General features: G+C 40.6%; 1 protein-coding gene across 2 annotated transcripts in view; it reads right to left on the bottom strand.

Annotated features, from left to right (window-relative positions):
- Positions 1-1,634: 1,634 nt before the first annotated feature.
- The window catches only part of LOC105900663 (inactive dipeptidyl peptidase 10), a 132,664-nt gene continuing 121,099 nt past the window's right edge, over positions 1,635-13,199 (bottom strand). For both annotated transcript variants that reach the window (XM_031582452.1, XM_031582453.2), the window contains exons 17-26: positions 12,981-13,028; positions 12,093-12,191; positions 11,924-11,993; positions 10,361-10,555; positions 9,637-9,691; positions 9,131-9,230; positions 8,536-8,594; positions 7,456-7,528; positions 6,292-6,365; positions 1,635-3,383 (exon numbers count right to left, since the gene is read on the bottom strand). In XM_031582452.1, the coding sequence (XP_031438312.1) occupies positions 3,249-3,383; positions 6,292-6,365; positions 7,456-7,528; positions 8,536-8,594; positions 9,131-9,230; positions 9,637-9,691; positions 10,361-10,555; positions 11,924-11,993; positions 12,093-12,191; positions 12,981-13,028 (908 nt within the window). In that variant the 3' untranslated portion in view covers positions 1,635-3,248. The remainder of the gene's footprint in view (positions 3,384-6,291; positions 6,366-7,455; positions 7,529-8,535; positions 8,595-9,130; positions 9,231-9,636; positions 9,692-10,360; positions 10,556-11,923; positions 11,994-12,092; positions 12,192-12,980; positions 13,029-13,199) is intronic.

The raw sequence follows: 13,199 nt of genomic DNA, 5'->3' as shown, positions 1-13,199 counted from the left end.
ACATTTATGAAATACATTGACAAAGACGAAAACTAAGGACATTTTCTCTATAATTCTATTTTATTTTAGTTAGTTTTGTAAAGACACAATAAAGTTTCAGTTAGTTATCGTTTTTTTATAAAGCCTCGTTTTTATTTTTATTTCAGTTAACGAAAAAAAAAATCACACCTCGTTTTCGTTTTTTCGTTAGTTTTCGTTAACTATAATAACCTTGGTGCGGATGGACATTTTGTACCCGAGACAGAAAGGAGCTAAAGTGTGCTGGCTGGTCAATGTGCTGGCCAGTGCCAGTACGTGACAGCTGGTATTGATGATTACACCAGCTAAAATGCTTTTTCGACAGGTATCCATATCTCAACACGTACAAAAGGTTAGACATCAGGGTTTCATCGGCTGAGGGTTGCTGGCATCAAATAGCAGCACAAAAGCATGTATCTGTGAGACAGACACAATTAGTTCACTGTGTGTTAAGTAAGATGTTTTGTGTGGTTTAAAGATGCAATCATACCATGGTCATTTCCACATCTGTTGAAGAGATGTGCATCTTCAAGTATATTTAATATAAAAAAAACAGCTTCATCTTTATTGTAGCTAAATTTATCCAATTCACTTCACATGTAACATCCTCTTGTTGCATGCAAAAATCATGTTGCATGTCACTTAGACTCAGATTGTGCCCAACGTTTCTGTTTCCACTGAGACAGCCTCTTTCCTGAAGCACAACCATTGCCATACCCTTGTGTTGGAGTGCACGACTTCTGTCAGGAGGTGATGTGATAAGTGCTGATGCTGACATACTTGAAAGGAACAAGCTGTAGAAGCGGGACTCTGCTTGCATGCCAGCCAGTCAGTCAGCCAGCCAGTCTCTCAGTCAGCCAGTCAGTCAGCCAGTCTGTCAGTCAGTCAGTCAGTCAGTCAGTCAGTCAGTCAGTCAGTCAGTCAGTCAGTCAGTCAGTCAGTCAGTCAGTCAGTCAGTCAGTCAGTCAGTCAGTCAGTCAGTCAGTCAGTCAGTCAGTCAGTCAGTCTGTCTGTCTGTCTGTCTGTCTGTCTGTCTGTCTGTCTGTCTGTCTGTCTGTCTGTCTGTCTGTCTGTCTGTCTGTCTGTCAGTCAGTCAGTCAGTCAGTCAGTCAGTCAGTCAGTCAGCCAGTTCCTTCCTTCCGTGTCTCTAGAGCAGATGGGATGAAAAGCACACACCATGTTGTTCCTCTTCCCATTGGAGGTCTGAGCAATTTATCCTGTCTTGGTAACCCAGATACAGTGTGTATGTGTGTGTGTGTGTGTGTGTGTGTGTGTGTGTGTGTGTGTGTGTGTGTGTGTGTGTGTGTGTGTGTGTGTGTGACTGAGTAATGCTGATTGTCTGTTCTCTAATGTCCTGTCCCCCTGCAAGCAAGTGAACAACCTCCTTCCAGTGTGTGTGTGTGTGTGTGTGTGTGTGTGTGTGTGTGTGTGTGTGTGTCTGTGACTGAGTAATACTGATTGTCTGTTCTCTAACGTCCTGTCCCCCTGCAAGCAAGTGAACAACCTCCTTCCAGTGTGTGTGGGTGTGTGTCTGTGTGTGTGTGTGTGTGTGTGTGTGTGTGTTTGTGAGCGACTTCTGGTGAAACCTATGTACAGCAGCACACCACAGAGGCCTGTTCACTTCACAAAGTGTGTTTAATTCATTTTGAATCATCTCTATCAGACAATAGCGAGTAGTCCCACCCACATGAGCTCTTTGCTTAAGAATGGCAAAATGAAGTCTCAAGCCTTTACAAAATCCATCTTCAAGAAAGAAAAAAACAAAAAAACAAAACAAAAACAATAACAAAAACCAGAAAACTTAAAGCCCAACAAACATAACGAATATAATTTATCCCTAGTTATCAATTCCCTGCCACCAACAATTTTAAAATATACATATTTACACATTGACTGTAGCTGGGTTAGGGGAGAATTATCTACCAACATCCAGTGAGTGGGGTGGGGGGGGGGGGGGGGGGGGAGGAGGAAATTGCACTTGTCGACAGCCATACTCGTTTAGTTGATGTGAAAAGAATATGAAGTACATACCGCATCGGAACTCTGAGGAGGCAATCACACAGACCTGTGGCAGTAGTGGCAGAAGCAGTGGATGTTCTCTTGTTTACTATCGATAAGCAGCAGAATGGTCGCTAACAACGTTGCTAACATTATGCTTGCCAACTGGGAGCAGAGCCTTGATTTGAATTCAACCTGATTCAACTGTTGGAGAGTATCACAACACTCGTCAATGTTAGCTTAGCATACCCTTGTAACATTTCAGCAGTACGATTTTTAAATGGGTGGGGGTGTCTGAAATGACAACAACGTCGTTGACAAACCAACAGTAGAAAATAATCACTTAGCAACCAGATAGAATGTGTAGCCATAGAACTATTATGGTCTGAGCGTGGCATTTTGATTTGCCGCTACCACATCACAATTTCCAGTGTAATCGCCGCCTAGATGTGGAGGGGGGTCAGGGCCAGTGTGGGAGTGAGGTCAAAGGTCAGAATCACAAGTCCGATCAATGCTGGTAAATTAGTTCTAACAAAACATGCAGTTACCGTACCAACATTTAGGGTGAATGGCGAAGCCAAGTCAATACTGGAGAAGGAGAGAGAGAGAGAGAGAGAGGGAAGCAGGTCTGTGCTTTGTCAGAAATGTTAAGTGGCCCATTTGACAAGTGGAAATCTCCCATTGTTTGCTGAGAGACACACAGGCGCTAACACACTCGCAAACACGCGTGAGCACATGGTACAATATGTGAGTTTTTTTGTAATATGTGTGGAAATGTCCAGTCACTTGCTCTTCTGCCTGGCTCTTGTGCTATTCCACTAATAGGCTTCCAGTCATCCTTCAAATAACTCACAAATTCCAATACAATAAAACAATACACAACATACAAATACATACACACACGCGCACGCACACGTGCACTCACACACACACACACACTCATTCTACATACATTCAACACATGAAAGGAACATGCACATTCAAATAAGAATACACACACAGAATCACTCACACATTCACAAACACACACACGCTCATTCGACCTCTCTCACACAAGCAAAAATTCACACATACTTGCTTATTCACTGTCTTTCTTACACACACACACAAACACACACACACACACACACACTCCCCTTCTGTGGCAGTCTCTTTTGTCTGTGTCAGACCTCTCCCATAGGTCTCAGTGTGTTAAAGTTCCAGTGGTGTTGGTTGGCTGTGTCTGTTCTTCATCATTCATCCTCGTCATCCTCCACAGGCAGCGGGGACAGGCAGGGGTGCAGGCAGGTGTGGAAGAAGCCGGTCAGGGACTCGCTCAGGTGGCGCTGGCTCTTCAGTGACAGGTCGTGGCCTTCGTCTGGGTAGATCTGCAGAGATCAGGGGTCAAGGCAACAACATGGCAGGACTTTAGATCTTTTCAAAGCTCTGAAATGATTTTTGATTCATATTTCGGTTAATGTATGACCACATTAGAAGTTTTAAGGGTTTTTTAAGGGTTTTTTAACCCTTAAAAGGGTTTAAACCTTAAACAGTTTTTTTAATTACATGGTTAAGATCTTAATATGGACCTAATAATAAAGAAAATATTTAGCTGTAATTTACTGTAGTTGCTACATGAATGACAGTGATGCAGTTATTTAATGGACACATAGCGGCTAATTAAATGCCTTCAAGTGGACTTCAGACACCAGTTTCTTTCTCCAGGCAATGACGTGTCTCAGGTTCAAAAGATATAGCTCCCACAGTTAACTTATAAAACAAGTGAAATAAATTCACTTGAAAATTTAACTTGAAACACTCTAACAGAATTACTATGAGTAATGGATCAGGGCTGGGCTACTAATGCCGCCCATATGACTGTCTTTATCTTCCTGTATAGATAGTTTCTTCCATTTTATGACTTTCTTGACGTTAATTTATTGAAGGTAATTAGATCTATTTATAACTGACTTTCACACCTTTACTCCCTCAGGTAATTTCATACTTTATTATTGTGACACTTTTACTCAAACTGGAAATTGAAAAACCATCATGAATGTGGACTGCTGCACACATGCTTGAAATAGCACCGCAGCTTGGTGCAAGGTTACAATAGTTTTCCATTTTTTTAATTCGTTTTTATTTTGGTAATATGTTTGTAGTCAATCTGAATTTCTGTTTAGTTCAAGTTAGTTTCAGCAGTGGCTTCATTAGTTGCAGTTTAGGCTGGAGGACTGTGAGGAGCAATGTGCTCAATTTGAAAAAGAAGTGTATGGCTTTAGAACCGCAGACTGCACCTTCAATACGCCTAACACAGGCAAGAGCATGATGAAATATGTCAACCATTTACTTCAGGCACACAATAGCCTATGAAATGGGGTTTCACCAGGGAGGGGCACCGACAGGATTCTCATTCATGGTGCACACGCTGAAGATATGATCTCGTAATTATGAGATCTATTTTCATCCTGATGAGATCCTGATCTTGTAATTACGAGCTCTTTTATATAATTATGAGATCTTTGATACCCGTTCAGTATCCGCCACTGGGACAATGATGAAATAATATGACACTGTATGAATATCAAATATGATATTCCATGTTTTTGTGGTATTTCCAGCGAATACATTTCTTATGCAATTTACTAGATTTGATGGGAAGTTTAAGCGTCAATTTGCATGAAATACAGCATTATATTGTGCTTTTGTGACAGGGCATGCATTTTACGCTACTTCTGGTTAAAGTGAGCTTGATGAAAAAAAACGCAGCAGTATTTTGTGGATTCCGTTTCTACAGATTCTACAGATTCCGTTTCAATGCAAAGAAACAATTCAATATCGGACTAGTTTGGTTATTGAGTACGCTGTGTAAGTTGTGATACGGGGTGCCTGGCCTGTCATTCGGTTCAGCAATAGGTTATAAAGAATGTGTCGGCTAGTGATGGACGGTGAGTGACAGTTGTACCCATTCACTTTTGCCAAGGCCTGTCTGAAAAAACTATTCTGGCTACGCCGTTGGTATGAGGATGTGGGAATATATTTCATAATAAAGTATATGCAAATATTAGTCAATTTGATGCTTCAAAGGAACAACAATTGCATTGCCGATAAATATAAGGTTAGAAAATGCAACATTTGCCTCATTTAACATGACTTATCCACACCCTTCTCTGGACTTGTATCCGATTACAGATACAGATACTTTTGTTGATTGACCAGATACAGATACAGAGAATGATATCTCGGCACACCTGTTGTATGCAGCTATCCACTGAGGCATGCGGTTTTACAACAACAATTAAAATGGGATGCTAGCCAGGATTTTTCATTGCTCTGGTGTTAATATCTAAGCACTGTTAATTCATTATTAAGTACAGTAATCTGTGTTATGTGGAGCCCAACAATTTTGCAATTGTGTGTGTGTTTCAGTTTTCACAAAGCAAATTAGCATAGGCTAACACTGAATTATGCATTTTTCATCTGCCTTTCAAATGCATAGCATTAGCCCACAATATCTGTAAATGTGTACAGTGATCGCAAATACTCTTGCATTTTACAGATCCATTCAGCTATCAGACAGAATATGGCATGGCCAATATGTCTGTCAGGAAAGACAAAAGTTTGTGTGTGTACTGGGTATTATGGAGTATTCTTCAGTGTGTGTGTGCACGTGTGTGTGTCCATGTGTCTTGTGGGTGTGCACAAAAATGTGTTGACATATGTCTAAACCTGATTCTATCTATATTGATCTGACAATTCTGAATGTCATCAATCAGACTCCTCCATTTGTTCACACAGAGAGGGTAGTGTGGGGTAAGATGAGCCAGTGAGAAAATTGATCCACCACTTGTATCTGGGCAACAATTCATGATTTTTGTCACGTAACCCTAGAATTATCGTCTTGCGTGGTCTATATGAGATAGGCACACGGATAAGGTTTCAATTGATGGCACACATCCCGAGCCTGCGTTGTAGCCTATGCATTCGTTTCATTTCTGTCTCATATTCCCTTTGCTATAGGTCGAAAAAAAGACACCGTGCAATATCATTGCGACTGTCAACTATCCCTGTTAAATCCTTCTCCATTCATGACCTTTGATTACAGTAGTATGAGTATTTGAAATTTCACAGTAGACCGGCACTTCAGCTGTGCTCATATTTACCGAGTGAACACTACTGCCGAACACCTGCGATCTAAGCAAATATTTCTCCATTTTGCTTCACATTGAACGCTAGCAGCAGGTTGCTGCCAACATATTTATCATGTTATGCTTTTCCAGCGATGAGAGAACGCACCTGCATGGAGTAGTTGGCTCCGAACTGTATTAAGTGCTTAATGAGCTCGGCTGAATGCTGAAAGTGCACTTTAGCTGAAAGAGAGAGAAAGAGAGAGAGAGAGAGAAAAATGGACGGTCATGTCAGAGTGATATCAGCGTTAACGGTGTTTACCTGTATTAAGGGCGGCGTGATATTGGGCACTTATTGATCACAAGAGGGTGAACACACACTCACCATGTACTTAGATCTTAATCTAGCTTGTAATCAAGTGAACTTGGTGTCAGTGTTTAGTGGAAAATCTTATGGTGGAGTGAACAAACCTCTACTCATACAGTACAACAAAGCTAACCTCTACTCATACAGTACAACAAACCTAACCCACACTCATACAGTACAACAAAGCTAGGCGGTACTGTAGTAGTAGTATCTAGTATGCAGTTCAGTGGTATGAACTCAGTATCATTAGTATGTTAGCATCAGCTAACTGTGGATCATAATTTAGCATGGTATTGCTGCTCTGAGTTCAATCTATGCCTTATCTGACCGAGAACATAGGCGTGATGATACTGAATATCACTGCTTACCCACACACACATCAGCTAACTGTGGATCATAATTTAGCACAGTACTGCTGCTTTGAATTTAATCTATGGCTTATCCGGCTGTGAACGCCGGCTCGGTGATACTGAACTGCTAACCTACACGCATGTTAGCGCTGAGATGCCGGCTGACTTTGGGCCGGGTCTGGGCCCGACCCGGCCCAAAGCGGGCTGCTTTCATGGAGTGAGCTCACCATCACTCTGTGGTGATAACAGCATCTCATGGTACGGTGAGCGCAGTCCTTATCATACAGCACAGCTAAGCCTATTTCACATTAGAGGGGCAACTTACGAATGAGCACTCATAGGGCATGAAATTATAATATGGTTCTTATATAGCCAGCCTTCCGGCAGTTACCAAATCTCTCTCTCTCTCTCTCCCTCTTTCACTCACTCACACACACACACACACACACACACACACACACACACACACACACACACACTTGGATTTGCATGCACTCTCTGTCTCTCTCTCTCTCTCTCTCTCTCTCTCTCACACACACACACACACACACACACACACACACACACACACACACACACACACGCACACACACACACACGTACACACAAATCCTACCATCAGCGGTCCCATGAATAATCATGAGTTTCTGGTCCTGCAGTCCTTTGATAATGGACAGCACACTGGACAGCTGAAACAAAGGCACACACACAGATTCAGCACCACACTACGTAAGCTCACTCTAATTCTTTTATAAGTCAAGTCTCCATGGAGAATGTTCTGACAGTACTGGAGTTTAAAGAATGTTCCATATGATGTCTTTACATTATTTAACAGATAAATGTTAAATACATTAAAAAAAAATATTCACAACCATAACCATAGCAAAAAGAAACAAAAAGTTAATGAAAGATGAAGTGGGTTAATGCTGAGAAACGGGTAATCATATACATCTTATGATATATGTTAGGGAACTATATTATAAGTCTATATGGTAATATGTTAGGTAACAGGGAAACAAGTAGTCTAATGCGCAGCATCTCAGAAAGGAAATTATGTCATAATCTCAGAGGACTCATTAAGTCATGGGAGGAGTACATTCTGATAACTCTTACCATTCACTGAATTGTACGTAGCATCAGATATCATCATTTTAATCAAACTGTGTTCCCTAGAGTGCACTGCATCCCATAATACTCAACTAAAGACAGATCTAAACTAGCGAGGCCAGGCTTCGCTGTTGGAGACTGTAATGTGGATACAGTATAATGGGTTGAATGTAGATTTAATTCCGTTGTAAGTCCCTGTGACTAATTAGAGATTCCAGAGCCAGCCCGTCTATGGAGGAAGCCTGGAGGTACATCCCTCTCATGGGCTGCTCAGAACACATCTGAAGTGTAAACAGTGGGCCCAGTGGAAAAGGATGTGGCCTCTAAACAGCAACCGCGCAAACATGTAAACAAATGCACAGATGCATACACCAACACATGGGCATCCGACGCGTACACACACACACACACACACACACACACACACACACACACACACACACACACACAAAACACACACACTTACACAAACAATGCTTCAAGGCTAACCTCCCCAAGCACACATGCACATACCATCCCTTTATTTCGGGCTGTTTTCCAATCAGTAAATACGATACATATGAAACCAGAACACGCACGAACAGCCTACCTGGTATCTGTTGTCATTGGTCGCTGGCATGCCAAGGTAGCGCTCCGAGAAGAAGGATGCTTGGGGAGCAAACATTAAAGATGATCAGTGCAACATAAAATATAAAATATCTGTCTGCATTTATTTATAACAAAAGTGTTTTACTACTCAAGGGCAACATTCCTAAAAATACACCTAACAACATCCATGTGTTCAATGTATACACTTGTTGTTGTATGGTATGATCTATATATTGAATTTGTGGCTGAGTTTGTGAAGTGCATGACAGCAGCGATGATGTTTTTCATTTGAACCAGAGAATATGATCCCTTAAATACGGAGCCAACCGTGTCAGTCTTTATCACTCATTGTTTGATTGTAACGATTAGTTGACTTAACCATAGTATTTGATTGAATCTTCAAAATTGTTGTTCCTGTATTATTTTATATATACAGTATATGCATATTTTTTTTTTATGTTTTAACTCTTCATTGTACCCTCGGCACCATTGTAAATGAGGGTCTTATTCCTCAATGTGTTTTCCGAGGCTTAAATAAATCAATCAATCAAATCAATCAATCAATATATCAATCAATCACAGTGCGATCCACTCACCATAGTTTTTCCAGTCTGTTACAGGAGACTGAGCCACTGCACACGTAAACAGCTTCTCTGTAGATTTCAGAAGCATCATTGTGGTATAGCCACCATATCCCTGAAATAAAAAGCAACACAATTGTATTTACACAATTTGTTTTTATTAAGATAAGATAAGATAAACTTTTCTTAGTCCCGTGAGGGAAATTCAATTGTCATAGCAGCAAGGTAGTAGGAATAGGAATCAAGTATCTATATACATAACATCAAAAATAAATTAATAAACATTTGAATAAGAATAAAATAAATAGATAAAATAAATAGACAACATAGCACAACTCTGCTGGCGTACATTACATAAAACCTATTAGCATGTAAGGCTTGTGTCTCTTTGATAATGCTTTATATTAGATATTCCTTCATTGCTAATAGCTAGTCGATAAGATATTATTTAAAAGATTCAACGTATTAAAAGGGAAAATCTAATCATTTCTGTCTGCTAATGAGGCATTGAGTGGGCTTACCTTCCCATAAACCCCTATCCGTGTGTGGTCGATGTAGGGGAATTTCAACATGTACCTGCAATACACAAATCATTTAACCTCACTGTTGCAAATACAGAGATTACAGAAGTGTGTTGTGTGAATACAAGACATATATATTTACAAGGCTATATATTACTTTTAGGCAAAAAAAACAACAACCCCTAAATGTGTCTATCATATCACTGCCAAGCTAACTGATCAGTCAATATGTTTGTGCACACAACTGAGTTTGACACAATACCAATATCTACAAATGGTTTGGCTGGAGTTTCAGAGTGCATGACAGCGTCTGCAAATCTGAAAGTGACACCTTTTCTGAAAAGCACCAGTCTAATAAATGACTTTGTTAGGTCATTTTTGTGTCCATTGCATATATTGATGACTTTGTTTGGTAATATCTGGTAATTTTTGTGTCCGTTGCGTAAATTTGGTAAATGTCTAGTCTACATGATTGTAACTGTTGACTCAACCATAGTATTTTACTGAATATTCAAAATTGTTATTTATGATCGTTCCCTTGTACTCCTGTACTATTTTATATGCATATGTATTTCATTTTTGTATTTATTTCTTTATTTTATTTTTCAATGTATTAACTTTTCATTGTACCCTCGGCACCATTGTAAATGAGGGTCTTATTCCTCAATGTGTTTTCCGAGGCTTAAATAAATCAATCAATCAATCAATCAATCAATCAACATACTGGAGGGCAGCAATTTGGTCCTGGACCTCCAGGTTGCCCAGTTGGGGGTGTATCTCCTGCAGGACCTTCTGTCCACGGAACCCAGAGCCCCTGCCATCCACCTGCACCACGATCACGTCATGGGAGCTGACCATCACCGAGGTCCAGTCCAGCGAGAACCTGTCATTCACCGTCTGCCCACCGAGGGTCGAATCCCTGCGCACACAAACACCGGATGCAGTTCATGACCAAGCCACTGCACACCAACAGAGGTTGGCATTTCATCTCATACCAGAAATCCCTTCCTTCCTCTGATACAAACACTCAAAACCGATTAGTTAGGCTCAGTGAAGTACAAGACCAGACCAGAGGCTGACCACGGACACCTCATTTGTAGTTCCACGTTGGTGGAACGAACTGCCTAGTACTACCAGAGCAGGGGCGTCCCTCTCTACCTTCAAGAAGCTTTTGAAGACCCAACTCTTCAGAGAGCACCTCCCTTCCTAACTGGCACCTTGACTAGCGCTTAACTTGCACTTCAGCAGTTACATTCCTGCACTTCTTTTTCCTTTCTAGGTCGTTTTTCTAATTCTTATGTAAAGTAGTATTTATTGTTACACCATGTTTTTTTATTGCTCTTAGCTTGACTGTTCTCTCCCTTGTACGTCACTTTGGACAAAAGCGTCTGCTAAATGACTAAATGTAAATGTAAATGTGCGGCTGTGGATCCCTTATAGACACTGATGGAGACTAAACAGAACTTGCCCATACTAGTTAAAGGTGCCATCGAATCCACCTATACAGTATTTTAAATTGCTTTCTGCTGTTTGCATACAGTAGAGTAGAAAGTCTGGCAAAAGTGGCTAGTGCTTCAAAATATAATTCAAATTTACATTCTCATACAGACAAAGGCTTTCATTTCACCCTGTAAGTGTAACTGGGTCCATTTTCAATATGTTGCGTATGCCATGCTCTGATTTGATTTAGTTTTAACATAAAATAGACCAAAGCAAGCAAACCTATAGCTCTGTCTGACAGTTATTATAATTAAAGGTTCCCTGATGTGCTCATAACACTGAAAGAGTTCTCCCAGCAACCATTTCATTCAGATTCATTTCAATTTCAGGCATGTGGCAATGGAAGCTGAGAGTGTAATATTCTATATTAGCTTTGCGTCTGCTGTCTCAGTTTGACAGCTGTGAAAGTCATTAAACATCAGAAAGACTCAGAGCAGACCAGAAGGAAAACTAAACTTTCCTAAACTTCAATTACCTGCCATTTAGAAAGTCTAATTAGGCAAAAATGGCAGAGAATTTCCGTATATCTGTATAAAATGTTCAGTTCACTAATTTCCTCTGTCTAGCCCATGCACTCGTTCCTGGAGTTACATAATGTGTGTGTGTCTGTGTGTGTGTGTGTGTGTGTAAGGGGGGGGGGCGGTGCTGCCTCACTGATAGCTTTAAATGCCTGTAATTCCACATGAGAATACATTCTGCCAGATGTTAGCGAAAGGGTCACCCACCCCCCCCCCCCCCCCCACAAATATTTGAAAACAAAAAACAAACATCAGAGAAAGATGCATACACCACCAGTAGGACACCATAGAGGTTAGACTCAGAGAAGTCAACAGGATAGGAGATTTTCAAAGGAAGATCTGAGAGAAGAGAAAGAGAGAGAGGTAACAGGATCACAAATGAGACCAATGCAGATCTTATTTCTGGTAATACTTTGGGGAACTGGGGTCTCTATTTACCAAAGTTCTCTTTTGGTATGACCTTAAACTCTGTCTGCTGGATCTTCTTCTCCTGTAGAGAGGCCTTCAGTTGGGTATTGTCTTCCAGGATAGCATAAACTGTTAAGTAGTAAACGTGAGAATACATATTTAGTAGCAAAAAATGCAAATGTGATTGTAATGTGAAAAATATAAAAATACTCTAAGTAGTTATGATACATCTGGGTCTTATATTTGTTGAAGTCAATACAAAAATTAAACGTTAGTAATATAAAATACACTGTAGTAGCCAAGCTATTGGTGGTGACTTTTCCAAAGCCATTAAATGTGTCTCTTGAGTACACTGGGCAGAGTACAATAGAAGAAAGTGCAGTAAAATATCAGAAAATCAGTTGGCTGAATCAAATGATGAAATAAACGGCGAAAACTGTTTTGGCATTCAGATAAACAGATGGTGCCCACGAGTTTTAAAAGACAACTTCTCAACCATGTGAGATTTCAGGTGTTATACCTAAGGCACCCACACACACACACACACACACACACACACACACACACACACACACACACACCACACACACACACACACACACACACACACACACACACACAGTCTCCTTCTCTCTCTCTCTCACTCTCACTCTCTTTCTCTTTCAGCCTGCCTGGGCAAACCGACCAATACAGATATACATGACAAAAATCAAATTGCTTGCTCAGACAGTTTGGGGAAAATAAGTAAACAAACAAATAAAAAAACAACAATAAAAACAAACCCATAACAATCCGGCTCGAACAGCACTACCAGGCAGCTGTGAAAGAACTCTAATCTCAGACCACTTTACACACACCAGACTGCCGAAGCAACGCATTTAAGAATCAATCAGATTCAATACTGAAGCCAGTACTCACTGTCTTGATTAGTTAAACTCAGCAGAATCACAGACGGTGCTCCAGGACCTGAAAAACACATGAATATGTAATAATAAATAAAAGGAAAATTGCTGAAATTGCATTCTTGTATCAAGTCTGTGTACAGAAATACATGCCACGTCAATAGTCAGGGTCTATATTCTGCCAGGGTGGTCATCATAGTCGGTTGCCATGACAAACTGGTCAACAGGTTGGCAA

This window comes from Clupea harengus, chromosome 16 (genome assembly GCF_900700415.2).
Source record: "Clupea harengus chromosome 16, Ch_v2.0.2, whole genome shotgun sequence".
Taxonomy (NCBI): domain Eukaryota; kingdom Metazoa; phylum Chordata; class Actinopteri; order Clupeiformes; family Clupeidae; genus Clupea; species Clupea harengus.
This window is presented reverse-complemented; position numbering and strand designations above follow the sequence as displayed.